The sequence below is a fragment of the Danio rerio genome, chromosome 1 (genome assembly GCF_052040795.2).
Source record: "Danio rerio strain M-AB ecotype USA chromosome 1, GRCz13ab, whole genome shotgun sequence".
Classification (NCBI taxonomy): domain Eukaryota; kingdom Metazoa; phylum Chordata; class Actinopteri; order Cypriniformes; family Danionidae; genus Danio; species Danio rerio.
The window spans coordinates 53,082,863-53,101,143 of NC_141021.1; the positions used below are offsets into that span (position 1 = coordinate 53,082,863).

Here is an 18,281-nt window from a genome sequence, read left to right on the forward strand (position 1 = left end):
TTTCAGAAACTGCTGATCTACTGGGATTTTCAAGGTTGTAGCTGATAGAAAGGCAACAGTAACTCAAATAACCACTCACTCGTTACAACCGAGGTCTGCAGAAGAGCATCTTTGAACTCACAACACGTCCAACCTTGAGGCAGATGGGCTACAGCAGCGGAAGACCACATCGGGTGCCACTCCTATCAACTAAGAACAGGAAACTGAAGCTACAATTTGCACAGGCTCACCAAAATTGGACAATAGAAGATTGTAAAAACATGCCTGGTCTGATGAGTCTCGATTTCAGAATTTGCGAACAACAAAAAGAAAGCATGGATGCCTCTTGTATCAACAGTTCAGACTGGTGGTGGTGGTGTAATGGTGTGGGGGACGTTTTCTTGGTACACTTTGGGATCATTAGTACTAATTGAGCATCGTGTCAATACCACAGCCCACCCAAGTATTGTTGCATGACCATGTCTTCTGATGGCTACTTCCAGCAGAAAAACAAGCCTCATGTCATAAAGCGCAAATCATCTCAGACTGGTTTCTTGAACATGACAATGAGTTCACTGTACTCAAATGCCCTCGACAGTCACCATATCTAAATCCGATAAAGCACTTTTGGGATGAGGTGGAAGAGGAGATTCACATCATGGATGTGCAGCCGACAAATCTGCAGCAACTGCGTGATGCTATCATGTCAATATGGAGCAAAATCTGTAAGGAATATTTCCAGTACCTTGCTGAATCTATGCCACAAAGGATTGAGGCAGCTCTGAAAGCAAAAGGGGTGTACCTAATAAAGTGGACAACACAAAAAGTAAAAAAAAACAAACAAACGAGAATTAACCATTAGAGATGTTTCTGGTGGAACTTTATTCACAGCTGCATTGCATTTAACAATAAACCGCATATCAACAAAGCAAAAGTTAGGTCCATATATAGAGGAAACACTTGTTTGACAGATTGCTCTAGAGATCCATGCAATTGTGTTAACACTGAAATATAATACAGACAGAAATATAATAAGAGTACAGTTTAAAAAAAAAAAGAAAAAAAAGATCCCCGCCATCATACCACATTTGGACCTAAAAGATAGTTCACCCAAAAATAAAGATTTCCCCTCCATTTATTCACATTAAAGTTCTATAAATTTCTCTTTTGTGTTGAGTAAAATCTAGTGGAAAAAGCATCACTCAAAAAATTGTTTTATGTTTAATCCACTTATACTTGTAAGTAAATCTTAATCGATTTGTGTTGGGACGACAGGAATTGTGCAGAACCCAGCGGGTTTTTTTTTTTTTTTTTTTTTTTTACAGTGCAGAAACACAAATACTATGGCCATCAAATTTCCAACATTCTTTAAAACATCTTCATTCGTGTTTTACAGAAGAAATCCTACAAGTTTGGAAGATTAGTAAATGACAGGATTGTAATATTTTGGGTGAACTATCCCTTTCAAGATGAAGACAATAAAAGGAAAATAAATTCCAGTTAAAAGTTTAAAAACAGTAAATAATTGGAAAGAGGAAATATTGACTCCTTATTGTGAACTTTTCATTTTTTTGTTCTTATCATAAAGTTGCTCATTTATTATTATTATCTTTTTTCTAAAGAATTTCTTTAAAAAAATGTTTTAACTTATTATTATTCATTTATTTATTTTTTTGTTTCAGAGGCTGGTTGTTTATAATTCATATTTTTAATTTATTTTATTTTTAGGGGATAGTGGGAAAATAAGAACAATAAGACAATCTGTAATTTTTCCTATGTTGTATTGTATACTTTGATGTGTTGTCTTGTTAAACAACAATTTAAAAAAAACAAAAGCAAAAAAAAAGTAAAAAGTAAAAGTCTAATAATACAAAAAAAATTTAAGTTTAAAACTAAGAGGAAATGATGTAAGGAGTGCAGAAACAGCACCAGAACATGAAGCGAGATGGCGACTTAATGAGGTCACGTGTGTATGGCTCTACCAAAACAAGCCTTTTCCATTAAAAGCCTTTTCATGTAAAGCAGAATGCTTTAAATGTTCATTTCTTGACTTCAGAAGACGTATTTAAATAGAACATTTATACATTAATAACTGCCCATCATATAAATAACAAAACAAACATCTGCACTTTGCTCTATGCGTTATAGGGAACGAACTGTACATTCCAAACAAAAATACTTTGTCTATGAACACTAAATATGCACGCTAGTCACAGTTTAAAACTAGAGTCATGAACCCGAAACGAGAAGTTCCTTACAAGAGGGACACAAAAGCGTCAGATGTTTATGAGGAAGGCACAGAAAAAACGAGAATGGCTTTGCGAAATGGTCCTTGGATAAGAATATATCTTAGTGTAGGTGTTTAGAATTGCTGGTTGTAATGCTGGAATAGAGCATGAATGACTCTTCACAATACAAGCAGAAGACAAAGTTATAGAAATGTGTGCTTGCACAAAGAAAGGAGGCTCTACTTTAGTATACACAGTATATACAGCAGTCCAACTCAGTGAACATGAGCCTATATAGAAGCCCATGTACCCCCGAAGTGTGCTTCTGTTTGTCATTTAACACCACAAAGGGTCACGAAGGCTACGGACCTCCCATAATCTGAAAGTGCTTAGAATTTATGCTTACAGTACAGAGATCAGTTTGGTTTCACTTCGGCAAAGCAAACTATTCTCAAGTATTGTCTGTGAATGTGAAAACCGGTAACCAAATGACTTTCAGCACCGCAGAGAAGCAGCGAAAAGTGAAAAGCATGATTTCTGAGACAAGACAAGTCTTTAACCTTGGGAAAGATGTGTTTTAGAGATGAATTGATAGTTTGATCTGCTCATCTAGGCTCAGGTATATCATTCATCGTCACGTTTGTAACCACATTGTGGCTCTAATGGTCATTTTTGAGGCGGTGACCCTCACAGGATGGATTAGGAGAATATTGCACATTGGTCAGTTTAGATTTGCGAGTCAGTGTCTTCCTTTTTTGTTGTTTGTTCAGGCGAAGCGGCCACTGGAGACGAAGCTGCGGCTGAAGGAGAAGCTGACTTCGGAGCTTTTGTGTTTGCCCCAGGCACCGAACGGCACCACGATGATAGTGCTGTTGTCTTCAGAACCATACTGAAGAGCCTGAGAGAGAGAGACAGAGAGAGAGTGAGAGACAGTGAGTGAGGGGGGGGGAGGGATGTGGGATTAGAGATAGATCTTTGGTTTTTGACCCATTATTAGGCCCACACGGAATCTGAGCGCGCAGAATTCCGCAGATTTTCCACAGATTTTCAGCAGAATTCCGCAGATTTTCCACAGATTTTCCACAGAATTCCGCAGATTTTCCGCAGATTTTCCGCAGAATTCCGCAGATTTTCCACAGATTTTCCACAGAATTCCGCAGATTTTCCGCAGAATTCCGCAGATTTTCTACAGATTTTTAGCCCATTATTAATTCTGTTTATTTAATTGAGTAAATGTATAAATCTGAATTTATTCAGTTTTTATTCAGTAATTTATTACTTTTTATTTAATTTATTAAGGTTTTAGTTATGATACTCCGCTAGATACTCCCAAAATAATTCCGCAGAAATCTACAGATTTTTACCAAAATTCTCCGCAGAAATAGCAAAAAACGTCTGCAGATTCCGTCTGGCCCTGCCCATTATTTAAAATATGTATCTAAGAAACAGTTATTGACTTCTTTTTTTTTTTCTGGTGGGGCCAGTGAAAATTTTGGCATGGCAAGTAAACCTTTGAACCCCTTGACTGATAAAAAAAATCCTTAGTGTTAAACCCTGTGGGATGTTGGATAATGTGACTGACCTGCTCAGATATGCGTTGTGCGGCCTCTTTGGGGTCATGACATTGATTGATGACATCACAGATCTCCTGACTGTTCATGATGAAGTTGATGCCATCAGTAGTGAGAGCCAGGAAGGAATCATGGACGTGATGCAACTGACAAAACAGGTACACTTAAATCAACACTAATTGATTTGAAAAATTGTACACTTACAAAAACAGGTCAAATCTATTATTAACATTTTATAAATAACACTTTTCTATTATTAAAAAGGTTTATGAGAAAAGAAAGATATCAACAATACTAAATATACACACAAGGATTACTGCTGCTTGTTCCAACTATCTGTTTACAATGAGCTGAAACAACACAATTCTTGTTGGCCAACTTATTTGTTATATGTTTTAATTTGTAAACCATTAATCATTTTGTGTTTGGACAACATGAAGGAATTGTGTTGGTTCAACTACCTGAGGGGAATTGTGGTACCCAGCATGCTTTGCATAGGATTGAATTAGGAGAAGGAAATGTTGACAATAAAATTAATCTTCTGTGTTTAAATTTCTTACGAAGACTTGTTAGAGTTTAATCTCCACTTCAGTTTGAAGATTTAGTAGAGTGTCATGTAATGCTTTGAGTTTTAAGATTACCACCTTGCAGAAGCACCCATGCTTTGGGTGTTGGCAGCTTAATAAGCAAAAATGCAGTTTGTTGTATTGCTCAGTGAGCAATAACTGTCCTAAAATGAGTTTCAAGTAACTCATGAAATATGCTTAAAATGACTCTTTTAGTTCATTCAAGACAGGGGTGTCCAAACTTGGTCCTGGAGGGCCGGTGTGCTAGAGAGTTTATCTCCAACTTGCTTCAACACACCTGCCAGGAGGTTTCTTGCATATCTAGTAAGAGCTTGATTAGCTGGTTCAGGTGTGTTTGATTAGGGTTGGAGCTAAACTCTTCTGGATAACGGCCCTCCAGGACCGAATCTGGACACCCCTGATTTAGGATAACTTCAAATAAAACTAAAAGACTTCTAAATGTACGACACATAATAGACATACATGACATTATCAGACCTTTGAGTTTAAGTTAAATTAAAATACTGAGGTATTTAAACTTTTTATTTATTGGATGGCCATCCTGCCCTCAAGTAAATTGAGTTCATCGAGAGTAATTTTTTTGAGTGTACACAAAAATGAGATAAAAATGTACAACTCTTTTTAAAGACTGACTTTTGAAAAAATTCTACAATTTTGAAGGATTCACGTTTAAAAACAAAGTCTCTCAAAAAAAAAAAAAAAAAATCGTTATCTGGCAACATTAAAATTTGGGCATTGCAAAAGTAAAAAATTAGCAGTATAGTAAAAAAAAGAATTTACTAAAGCAACAACAATAATAATAATAACAACAACATATATATTGTTTTTTTATATACATGTATACATAAACATGGATTTTCTATAAAATCAGTAAATCCTATTATTTCACTTCTCAAATATATACATTTTGTAAATTTAAAATCAAGTAAATACTGAACATCTTATAGAGAAATAATAAAAGAAAGCTCTTACAGAAATTCTCTTAGTCTCTGGTTCTGCGATGACGCCTGTCGCTTTGAGGTCGAAATCCCCAATGCTGCGGGTCATGGCCAGTCTGCCATTGACGTGTGGTTGACCCAAACTATTCCATGTAATGAAACCTCCGCTCCTGCGTATCCTTCAGAAACAAACACACAACCATCAAAACAGTGTCAACCACCCCAGCGTCTCAATCCGTTCGGAGGGATGGGTTTCCTTAACAACGACATAACTCGTGACTATAGTATCATAGTCAATGCATTGTTTGGAAAAAGAACAATGCAGTGACGAGTGTTTCCCGAAACCGTAGATTCTCTGACACGGATCCATCGTTTGAACCAAGCTAATTATAACATATAACGCATGGTTATTTCTCTCAATTAAAATACAAAAAAAAAGTTTACAGATTGATATTTTTCTGATCACATAACTCTGTTGCAAGTTGTTTTGGAAAATATAAACTGATATTTCAACATAATGCTAACTTACAATTTCTCTGTGAATTAATGTTTTGAGACTCAACTCAACGCTGGAAATTGCTCACCTCTCTTTTTCATCCTTCCTTTCAGGCGTGTGATCCACGGTGAGTTTGACGGCCTTGCCTTTGCGGCACATCATGGCACGGCTGTCCCCGACGCTGCCCACCACCAGCTCGATCCCATCCCTTAGCAGAGCCACCGTGGCTGTGGTTCCTGCACTCAACACAGAGGCTGAAACACACCAGAGAGTGAGGCAGAATGGTTACTTTATGGCATTTTAAAGCCTGCAGATATAGAATAACACGCTTTTAACATAATATTTAATATCGCACAGAAACTAAACTGTCACTAGCACATAACTGTAGTGTAATAACATACATTATAATGTGTATATATGGCAAACCGTTTTGACATTTAATCTATAACCCGTACCAGTATCCATTTTCATTTACCTAGTGCTTATTTTTTAGATACTAGTATCTTTTCCATTAAGTAGTATTACTTATTCATTAAATACTAGTGCTTATTCATTAAATACTAGTGCTTATTCATTCGATGCTAGTGCCTATTTGTTAGATACTAGTGCTCATTCTTTAGATACTAGTGCTTACTCATTAGACACTAATTCTCTTTATTAGATACTAGTACTTATTCATTAGCTACTAGTACTTATTAAACAGATACTAGTACGCATTCATTAGATACTAGTATTTATTTAATTGGTACTAGTACTATTCATTAGATACTATAACCTATTAAATAGATACTAGTACTTAAATAATACTTATTTTAATAGTGACTAGTAACTATTCTGTTGTTCCTAGTAACAAATGTAACATTTTTTCCATTGATTTCTATGGGATCCGTCATTGAGGTATCAACTATTTAGTTTTGACTAGTATGTATTCCAGCTTGGACTAGTACACATTTTAGTATTTATTAGTTAGATACTTGTTTCTAAATAACAAATATTAGTCCTTATTTATTCGGTACTAGTACTTAATCATTAGATACTAGTACTTATTTATTATATACTAGTATCTATTTGGTTGGTACTAGTACTTATTCTTTATATACTATGGCTACGTTCACACTGCAGCCAAATGTGGCCCGAATCTGATTTTTTTTTGCCCACACTCGGGTTATGATAGTGTGAACAGCCCAAACCGCATGAAATCTGATCTTTTCAGGTCAGATCTGTGCCACTTTCATATGTAGTCTTCAATCAGACACAGATCAGTTGTCATAAATTACAAATAATCAGTGTTTACAATCACAAGTGACTTATTTTATATTTCAAATGCCGAAATACACATTAGTAGTAGCAGAGCAATCATTTACAGTTCATGAAATGCACCACGATTGTCTGTGAAAAGAGTAATAATCATATAAGCATGATTTGACAAAGTGCTAACTTACATACAAAATCAAGTGTGCATATTTAGACATTTTGTGCCGTCCGTATCTGTACTTTTGTATTTATTTATGTATTTATAGGTACTACTAGTACTTAATCATTAGATACTAGTATCTAATTAATAGGTTCGATTACTGATAAATAGATACTAGAATAATGGATACTACATCCTATTTAAAAGATACCAGTACACATTTAATAAATACTAATACTTGTTTAAAAATGGTACAAGTAAAAATTTATTTTACTAGCAAAATGTTTAATTGATCTCTATTCTTCCATTTAGATTAGTCATAACATAAGACGAGAAAAAAAAGCAGAACTGACAAGTAAAATAAGAATTGTTACTAGTAATCGTTATAAAATATACTAGTGTCTAATAAATCAATACTAGTACTAATGAATAACTCTTAGTATCTGTTAAAATAGTTACTAGTATCTAATGAATTGGTGCCAGTATCTACTTAATAAGTACTAGTATCTATTAAAAATATACCAGTATCTAATGAATAAGTACTAGTATCTAATACTCAAGTACCACAGGGTATATGCAGGAATCCTAAAAGTACCTTCAATACCTTTTTAAGACTTTTTAAAGCCCTTCTTAAAATATTTTAAGACCTCATCGCCACTTCAAGTTCTAATCAGTATCAAACATTTAACTTAATAAACAGTTGTGGTTTGCAACATAAGCTCAGAAGAAACAAAGCTTGAAATAATAAATTATGAGGTTGCTTTCAGCGACAGGCTTCAGCCACTGTTTAAACCCGTCTTTCTTCGACCAGGAGTACGCAAACTAGCAATTTTCCCATTTTGTCGTCTGTTTCGCTCTATGGTTTGGCTACCTGTGGAGAGGGCCACATCACCTTCCAGCATTCGTCACAAATTATGTGACATCACCCGGACGGAGGAGATTGGGTGGATGCACCCCGGTCCAAACCAATCGCATGGACCGAGCCTGCCGTTGTAAATATTAGGAGGAAAATAAATATATTTAAACTTTCTAAGAGCGAGACACTTTGGACAATGCTTTTACAAAATTGAAGACCTCATAAAAATGCAATTAAACCTTTTTAAAACATTTTGGGTCTTCATTTTCTCATAATTGATTTATCAACTTTTAATACTTTTTAAGACCCCGCAGACACCCTGTACTAGTATCTATTAAATAGAAAGTAGTGTCAAGCTACCAAGTACTAGTACCTAATGATTAATTACTAGTACATAAAAATATGCACTAGTCCCAGCTGAATTACATACTAGTCAAAACTGAATAGTTGATATCTCAATGACAGATGCCATAGAAATCAATGTAAAAATGTTACATTTGTTAATAGTAACAACAAAATAGTTAGTCACTATTAAAATAAGTACTAGTATCTATTACTTAGGTACTAGTTTCTATTTAATAGGTACTAGTATCTACTGAATGAGTACTAGTATTTAAATAGGCACTAGTATCTAATGAATAAGCACTAGTATCTAATGAATAAGCACTAGTATCTATTGAATAATTACTAGTACTTAATGGAAAAGATACTAGTATCTAAAAAATAAGCACTAGTATCATGAAAATAGATACTAGTATGGGTTATTGATTAAATGTCAAAACAGCTTGCCATACTGTATATTGTAAAAGAAAAAGAGGGAGTTTCGCATTGAGATGATGAACTGCAGTGCTCAGCAGGTAGCAGGTAGCATTGCTTTTTTTACTAGCTAACATTTGAAATAAGTAAACATCATTGATTAAAAAAAGCATTATAACACATTAAAGCAATTAACTTTTTTAGCAAATATACAGTGGGGGAAATGAGTATTGAACATGTTATGTTTTTCCTGGGAATAATATTTTTTAAAGGAGCTGTTGACATGGAATTGAACCAGATTTTGGTATGAAACGACACAAGGAGAAAGTACTAAACTACTGAACTGTACTGAATACTTTATATAAAAGGCTTTTTAGGTGATGGCGGCTAAAAGACGCCTCTCATATAGAGAATGAAGCCACACGCTTGGCTCAGGTGTGAGTTTTTTTATGGTTCTGTGGGTCTCGTCTATCAAATCGGAGCTTTATTTTGTATTCTCTATTGGATTAACATCAGGTGATTGGCTGGGCCATGGCTTTATTTTCTTTCTCTGAAAGCATTTGAGAGTTGCCTTGGCTGTGTTTTTGGATTATTGTCTTGCTGAAATGTCCACCCTGGTTTCATCTTCATCATCCTGCTAATGTAGATGTTGGACTGAAGAAGCTAATATTCATTTACAATAAGAAAGAGCAGATGGTTGCTGAAGAACTACGGAGAGATTTCAGCTGCTGTCTGGGCCTTCACTGCCTTTCTACACCTTCCATTCTTCATGTGTTCATTTCATTTTAATACACATTACTTAATTTACAGACTAATTAGTTTTGTTTTCTTTGCATTTATAGATTTCTTTGGTTGTTACCAACAATTGGTGAAAATTTCAAGTCAGCAGCACCTTTAGAAATATGTTTTCTGATAAAAAAAACTCTTACGTGTTCAATACTTATTTCCCCACCGTATCTTCACAGTTCTCTCATAGTAAATATATTTTCTGTACAGCATAATAAGACTAGCATTATCCATCGACATAAATGAAACTCTGAACACAACAACTAGCAATCATTTTCCAGCAACCATCACATGAGAAGAAGGCAGAGCACAGTAAAGGAGAGAGACTGAGAGTAAGACAGAAAGGAAAAGAGAGAGAGAAAGGTCAGGAACCTTCCAGAAGTCCACGCAAAAGGACCCGCTGGAGCAATCTAGCCCTCTGGCCTCCAAAAAGGTACCGCAGAGCTGCAGCTTTTAAAGGGGGTAAGCTGGGTCCGCGGCTGTTTAAATATAACACGCACACACACAGGGCAAGATTGGACATGTCACGCAGCAGGCCGCACTAGTGGCCCGCACTCTACATGAATAAGATGGTCCTGGAATAATTATGTATTCTATGACAACAGCATTTAACAGACAATTTTAAAGAATAAAAAACAAAATACACTCACAAAAACATATTTATGTGCGCTACAGTATACTAGGGGTGGGAATTAAATGTATAATATTTATAATTATTTCAGGTTAAGGAGTCATGATGTCATTTCAGCTATACATAATTATTTTAATGCTTTCCCAAATCATAGTGGCTTGAATGTAATAGAACAGAAAGATAATAAACGAATTGTTCATTGCTGTGTTAGCAGGTTTAGTTTGTTTAATGGGGTTTAAAGTGTGAACAGTGCCATCTAGATTAACTGTAAGTGGTTCAGCTAATATATTAATAAAACAAAAACCAAAGATATGTAAATGAAGCAAAAACAGCACAGGAATCACAAGACGCGACCATTGAAGGCAAGACATTTTTTTATATATTTAGGTTTGGTCTTTAAAATTACAGACATCTCCAAGATTTTATTAGCAAAATATTTTCAATATTAAATATGGTGTAAAAATAAGCAAGCTTTACTTGTATCCATACACTTTTTTCCCAACATAAACGTTCTTTAAAAAATAAAAGAAAATTAAAAGTTTTTAAAAACTCTAATAAACTAAATCTATGCACAACAGTCTATCCAGGTTAGTGTTTTCAGCAGTAAATACATGAATAACTTTTAAACAAATGCTACTGTAAGGTAACTAATCAAACCATTAGGATAAATAGTTAAAAATTACCTTTTTAAATAAAAAGTTGAAAGCTTTATTGAGATGGATTGCTGGTGATTGTATAGGTTTTGGCCAGATTGGGTAGCAATACATGAAAATCAAGACCTATTTAAAATAGATTTAAGACTTACAACACAATATTTTAGTAAATTTAAGACTTTTTAAGGCCAAAAAAATAGATTTAGAGATTTGAGATTTTTAAACACTCTGCAGAAACCAGGATTTTTTTTTTTTTTTCCCAAATGATTTTTAACAGAGCAAGGAAATATTTACAATATGTTTGACAGTATTTTTTGTTCTGGAGAAAGTCTTATTTGTTGTATTTTGGCTAGAATAAAAGTTGTTATGAAATTTTTTGAAACCCATATTAAGGTAAAAAGTATTAGCCCCTTTAAGCTCTGCCCCCCCCATAGTCTACAGAACAAACCATCATTATACAATAACTTGCCTAATTACCCTAACCTGCCTAGTTAACCTAATAAACCTAGTTAAGCCTTTCAATGTCACATTAAGGTGTATAGAAGTGTCTTGAAAAATGTCTAGTCAAATATTATTTACTGTCATCATGGCAAAGATAAAGTAAATCAGTAATTCGAGATGAGTTATTAAAACTTTTATGTTTATAAATGTGTTGAAAAAAACATAAATTGGGGAAAAAAATAAACAAGGGGTGTAATAATTTAAGGGGGCTAATAATTCTGACTTCAACTGTATATGTATTACATTCTATGATGCTTTTTAAAAAAAAGATTTTTAAAAATTCATGTTTATTCATTTTTAACCTTTAAAATGAAGCGAAATTCTGGTAATTTGTTTTTCCTTAAAGATGTCGAAAGCCAAAGCTTGAACTTAATGGGGTCAACTTCACCTGTTTAATTGATCTCTCAGCTCCAGTGTATGTTTGTTAGAACACTGCACTGTTTAAACACTCCTTTGTGTACTATATTTTCCAATGCATAGATGTCCAGGCCTCAAATTTAGGCACCTTCAACATTTGGTCTGATTGTGCATGCACATTGTCAGTAACATAATTATTAACAACTCATTTTTAAACAATGTATTTAGGATTTATTTTACCCACCCCTAGTATATACAAGCATGTGTTATCTTCATGTTTGATGGACACATTTTACAGAGCCAAACAGAAGTCTGCTCATACATATCACCATTGTTCTGTATTAGGAGTCAAAATGTATTTAATTAAAGAAACAATTTAGTCTATGATGCCACTTCTGCTCGCAAACCTCCATTTGGCTCTGTTACATGTACACCAGAAGCATCAACGCAATAATTATGAGTACAAACTCTAAAACAACAGCTGAGAGACTGAGTATATTGTTCACATTAACATGCATGCATTTCAAAACCCACATCAGTGAAATAAGACCTACCATCTGCACTGAAGTGAAGATGCCTCGCTAATGCTTTGTCCACCTCAAGAAAAGCTTTGGTTAAAACGAACTCCAAGTTAGTTTCCTCCGCTGCGATGTCTCTGAAACACAAATCCACAAATGCAATGAGTTAGACCAAGAAAAAATATTTGGATTGCATTTCTGAACTCCTAATGTCGCTAGTTATCACACTCAATGCATTTTTTCTCCAACAAATCCCATAATTTCTAAAATATCAGCCTCTGCCAAATGGTTGAGATGTTGGTTATGTCGTAAAAGTACCGGACTTATTACATATACTATGAAAAATCTGTAAATATGAAGTGTAAGACCTATTTATATAAAAAAATATCAAAAATAAAACATTTTTAATTACTAAACCACCTTTATTTTTAAAGTATGCTATAAAATATTTCTCATTTAACATGTTTTCTTGTTGTTTTTTTTACAATAAAACTAAAATCAAGTGCAGTTGTGCAACAGGATTATGTATGTTATATATTTTTTTCACAACAATGCTTTGTGGTTAAACAATTACCTAATATGGTCATTCTTTAAATTATTTTAACAGTCATTATTTACAACAGTAAAAACATGGTCAATTGTTTGGTTGAGGGGCAGTGAACGGGCTAAGACTGTAGACACAACATGACCTCAATTAGAAGCACATAATAGTTTAAATAGATTTAGACGTCCTTATCACTTGTGTCAGTAAACATACTGCTTGCGTCAAGACAGAGCTCCACGTAAGCTTTTGCTTTAGCCGGAACATATTGCATTGATTGGTGCTAAACACAATATGTAGTTGAAGCTTTGACATCACAATATGTGCATCGGTAATAATCACAACGCATGATCTATAATGTTAAGTTGAGCAGGATGAGCCACAGTTGCAAAGTTTAAACAGAATAAGACAGTGAAATTTTATCATTTGTATGTGGTCTATATCTGTGCAAGCACTTTAAGAAACTTTAAAGCATTCCAGAATAAGAAATTGTAAAATTTGTGGCTTAAGGTTTAATTGGGCTGAATTATTTATACGATGAACTCTATACTGCTTTTACATTTGATTAATCAATAATTAGCATAAAGCACTGTTTATTCAATTTGTATCTTTGCTTTATTGTATTTATCTGCATGTCATGATGTAATCCTGAATTAACACTCTGGAATAGGGATGCAACAATTAACTGGCTTCACCATTAACCGTGATTTAATTCATCATGGGTAATTAATCGTAAAGGCTTCTCAACAACGCGTTTCTGCACGGAACAAAACTGCAGCAACTAAACAAAATTATGCAAACTGTGCAGTAGTTGTACACAAAGATAACCACGCACATTGAACTAACTATGACTGGGGCTATTAACTAAGTCAAGCTCATCCAGGTTCGTTATTTCCAATGGAGGGACGTGCACGCAACGCAACACACTCGCGCATCTAGTTAAGATGACGGAGGTTTTGTGACCGCGGGAATTGCAAATGGCTACCGGTTTGAGAAAGATGCAATGGAAAGTACACAGGTTTGCAAACCTACTTAAAGTTACAAATAATGGCGCTGATGAGAGCGATCATGTGAGGCATGCCAGCTGAGACTAACCGAGTGTTTTTGGAGAAAGTGCTGAAAGGCACAAGCCTGTTTTACACTAAACGCATGAGCAGAGCGCGTTTTTTTGTGGCATCCATGTTAACAGATTAGAGCTTTCATACTGCACGCAGAAGCAGTGCGTCAGTGTCAAGCAACTGTGGCGCGATAGTTTTACCGCTGTGACGCATTGATAATGAAAGAGAACACATTGAATAAATGCATCAGTAATATTCACTGACTTTTCTATATTCACTCAAATAAACTTAAACGATTAAAACAGCGAAACACATTTAGTTGGGCCCAAACTACAAAACAAAATTTAGAAAAATTTAAACTAGTTTTAAGCTAGTGGGGTTTTGAACGCGAATATTCGTGATGACCATGAAACCGTGATTATTTCTTAGACTATAATCATACAACCAAAAATTATAATCGCTGCATCCCTATTCTGGAACATCATATTTGTTGCAAAATGTAATCCATAATTATTCCCAAGGCTTAATTTGTTCCGGAACACGCCAGATCTGGCATCGCTGAAATCTAAACTGGCACCACATTTTACCAGTCCACACTACTCACCCGCCTTCATCCCCCCTCTGAGTTCAGTGCCTTCTCTTTACTTTTGCAACAACCAGCCCCCACCCCTGCTAGCAAGTTGGCAGTATTTATCTACACTTGTGATTTGTTTGTCATATTTCAGGCAAGTGCACTCCCCCACAAAAATCCTCACAATACAGCTAAAATTATGAATTAGTTCCGAAACAGAGCTATTCAAGTCATCTGGAAAAATTGTATTCATATCGCAACATACAGTCGAAGTCAGAATTATTAGCCTCCCTGAATTACTAGACCCCCTATTTATTTTTCCCCCAATTTCTATTTAACGGAGAGAAGATATTTTCAACACATTTCTAAACATAATAGTTTTAATAACTCATTTTCTAATAACTGATTTATTTTATCTTTGCCATGATGACAGTAAATAATATTTTACTAGATATTTTTCAAGACACTTCTATGCAGCTTAAAGTGACATTTAAAGGCTTAACTACATTAATGTGGTTAACTAGGCAGGTTTGTGCAATTAGGCAAGTTATTGTATAACGATGGTTTGTTCTGTAGACTACTAAAAAAAAATAGCTTAAAGGGGCTTATATTTTTGCCCTTAAAATGTTGTTAAAAAGATTCATAACTGCTTTTATTCTTGCCAAATAAAACAAATAAGACTTTCTCCATAAGAAAAAATATTATCAGACATACTGTGAAAGTTTCCTTGCCCTGTTGAACATAATTTGGGAAATATTTAAAAAAGAAAAATAAATTCAAAGGGGGGCTAATAATTTGGACTTATGACAATATATTGCATATCCATAGCATAACAAAACCTCATAATTACACCAACTGATCCTTACTTGATATGCTTCTCCATGTTCTTATGGCAGAAATCAGCAGCCTCTGCACCCCCGTGTCCATCGAAAACAGCAAAGTACATGATGTTGTCAGTCATTTGTGACATCTGATAGCGGTCTTCATTTTCTTTCCGCTGGCCGATCTGCGAGGCGCTGCCCACCCTGGACAGGTTAACTTTGGGAATAAGTTTACCATAGCGGATGCTCGATGGAAGCAAGATTGGTTCATCGATGCGGTTGTCCCAGATCCCGAAGGAGTCCCAGGTAGTCGGACGACCACTGCTGTCTGGATCAAATCGAGAATTGCTGAACCGAGGAGAGGATGGAGTGTGTAGAGCCCGTCTTGGGTCTTCCTGATGGGCATTGGTCAGGTTGAAAGCAGCTCTGCTGCAGACACGGGACCCGCTGAGCGTGGCATATCGCACCAGGAGAGCCACTGACATGCTCAGTGGCAGAAAACCACACTTATGTGAAAGGGAAGAAGAGTATGCCTCCTGAATATGCCTTGATGAATACAAATCTGAGCTGGAGTCTTCTGAAAAATAAAGAAAGCAAATAAATTATTGACTTGACCTCTGGCTTGTTATTGCCTAGATTTATAGGGTGTGTGACATTATGCACGTACATTTCAGCTTTGTCTCTAATATAAGCAACATGCCAACACTGATTCATTTTAGACATGTTTGATTTCCCACGAAAAAAAAAGCTATTTTGGTAGACATCTCAACAACCTTTTGTTTAAACACTAAATTAGTTCAGATTAGATTAAACTTTGTTGTCATTACACATGTACAATGACAAGGCAACGAAATGCAGTTTAGGTCTAACCAGAAGTGCAATAGCAGCAAGTACAGGATAGAGCCAAATACAGTGCAATTATAAAAAAAAAAAACACTACGGGTAATATTTAAAGATGGATGTACTAGGAATCTTGTATACAGGTTATATTAACTATGATCAGAGATTTACAATAGATGAATATATGTACAGGTTGCTATTAATAATCAGAGGCATGCACTATGAGCATAATTACAAATGCATATGTGCAGTGGATCCGTACAATTCAAAATGAATTAGTGCAACAAAAAGAAATTAATATGTTCAGTATTTATTGTGCAAATATTAAATAGTGCAGTGTTTAGTATTTTAATGCCAGCATCACTTAAGATCATACAACAAACACTGAATACATAAGAATATTACTTGCACAAAAATGCTGTCTAATTGTCAAATATTAAGATGTAGATCATTTTTTGTATTGCGGTAAAGTTCATTTGTTTATTTAACGGCCCCTATATTGTTTACCACGCTACTTTGAATATTCGGTCTGACTTAGCATGCAAGTACGACTTCAAAACAACATTAGCACTATTTCATTGACTGTAAACCATGTTGTACTTTGATCACTTTGATCACAGTCATTGGCTGCTAATATGATTTCACTATTTAGAATTTACAAATAATACTTTTCTGAAATTATATGGAGAAAGTCTAAATGCGTTAATATATTTAAAAAAAAACTATTACTTTCTCTATTTGATGAAACATTATAGATTTGTGGCTTGATAATTCATAAAAAGCAAGTGAAAATGAAAATTTTTTGATGGTATTAATTTTTATTTTGGCAGTGTTTTAGTTTTTGCTTAAGTTTCTGATACGTAAAAGTTTTTTGCACTTGAATCCGTAAAACTATGTTTTCTGCTCAAAATCTTCTACTGAAGAAAAAGAAGTCACTTCTTGGATGGCCTGAGGGTGAGTAAATGAATTGAGGTTAAGTTAGTTTTATATTCGCACATTTGTTCATTTAACGGCCCCTATATTGTTTACCATGCAACTTTGAATAATCAGTCTGAATTAGCATGCAAATACGACTTCAAAGCCATTTTAGCACTATTTCATTCACTGTGAACAATGTTGTACTTTGATAGTCATTGGCTGCTAATATGATTTCCCTATCAAGAATTTGCAAATAATACTTTTATTAAATTATATTATTAAGGACAAAATCTGAATGTGTTAATATAAAACCAACTTTACCTCTATTACTTTTTTTATTGGGTAAAACATTATAGATTTGTGTGTATAACAAGGTCCCTTGGTAGTCCATAAAATGCAAGTGAAAATGACAACCTCAATGATTTTGGCGGTAACTATTTTTATTTTTGACTGTATTTTTGTTTTAGCTCAAATTCCTGGTACATTAAAAGTTTATTTTCATTTGAATAGTTGAATTCATTTTGAATTCTTGGATGGCCTGAGGGAGAATAAATGAAACTCACTGTGTGCCCCACCCCCTTTATCATTCATACTACCGTATATTTAATAAAACACAGACAAACACAATTCGAAAAACAACATCAATATAACGACTGAAACAGGGAAAAAGCTCAAATATAAACGCATGTGCGGAAAAAAATCAACAAGTTAATATGAAGAGGTAAACAAACATGACGCAATAACGTTACCCGCTTATATAACAATATAACCATAAAACAATATCACCAAAACAAAAAAAACCGCTCGATATTGACGTTTTAAACATTCTATGACATAAATTATATTGAACATATAGGAATAACGCCAGATTGAGTTTAACTGGTTAAAACTTTAATCACAACAAACAAAATGGAGATCACTCTTTCGGCTCTCGCGCTGCTAGCAAACACAGACTCCACAACAGCAAAACGCGAATATCGTATCTTCTCTAATTATCTACTTGTAAACGTTATGTTACCTACCTTATGTTTGTATTAGATCGATGAAATGTGATTGCTTTTTGTTTAATTTAACAGGTTAAATGTAAAATCATTCAGTCGGTCATGTCTCAGTGTCAAGGCTTTGGCTGCAGCAACCGCTTCTGAAGGAAAATATCTGAGAACCAATCAGATCCCTGAATTTCGTAGGCGGGGTTCAATGAGTTGATTGGCCAGACATTTATGATTGACGGGAATCTAAACCAATGGCTGAAGAGAAACAG

At 34.7% G+C, this 18,281-nt stretch overlaps 1 protein-coding gene across 6 annotated transcripts; it reads right to left on the reverse strand.

Moving 5' to 3' along the window:
* Positions 1 to 842: 842 nt before the first annotated feature.
* On the reverse strand, positions 843 to 18,163 carry ppm1kb (protein phosphatase, Mg2+/Mn2+ dependent 1Kb). Of its 6 annotated transcripts, none has more exons than XM_087235630.1 (8): positions 18,043 to 18,163; positions 15,308 to 15,839; positions 12,308 to 12,408; positions 9,984 to 10,090; positions 5,888 to 6,053; positions 5,338 to 5,482; positions 3,790 to 3,924; positions 843 to 3,105 (listed from the first exon to the last, which is right to left on the reverse strand). In XM_087235630.1, the coding sequence occupies exons 5-8, from the start codon at positions 5,959 to 5,961 to the stop codon at positions 2,974 to 2,976; spliced, it is 486 nt and encodes a 161-aa protein (XP_087091756.1). In that variant the 5' UTR covers positions 5,962 to 6,053; positions 9,984 to 10,090; positions 12,308 to 12,408; positions 15,308 to 15,839; positions 18,043 to 18,163; the 3' UTR covers positions 843 to 2,973. The 6 variants fall into 5 exon arrangements, 4 of the variants coding, with proteins under 4 accessions (XP_087091756.1, NP_001314673.1, XP_087091755.1 ...); XR_015475733.1 differs by having other exon boundaries at positions 15,308 to 15,836; NM_001327744.1 differs by lacking the exon at positions 9,984 to 10,090 and having other exon boundaries at positions 15,308 to 15,836.
* Between the last annotated feature and the right edge of the window lie 118 nt (positions 18,164 to 18,281).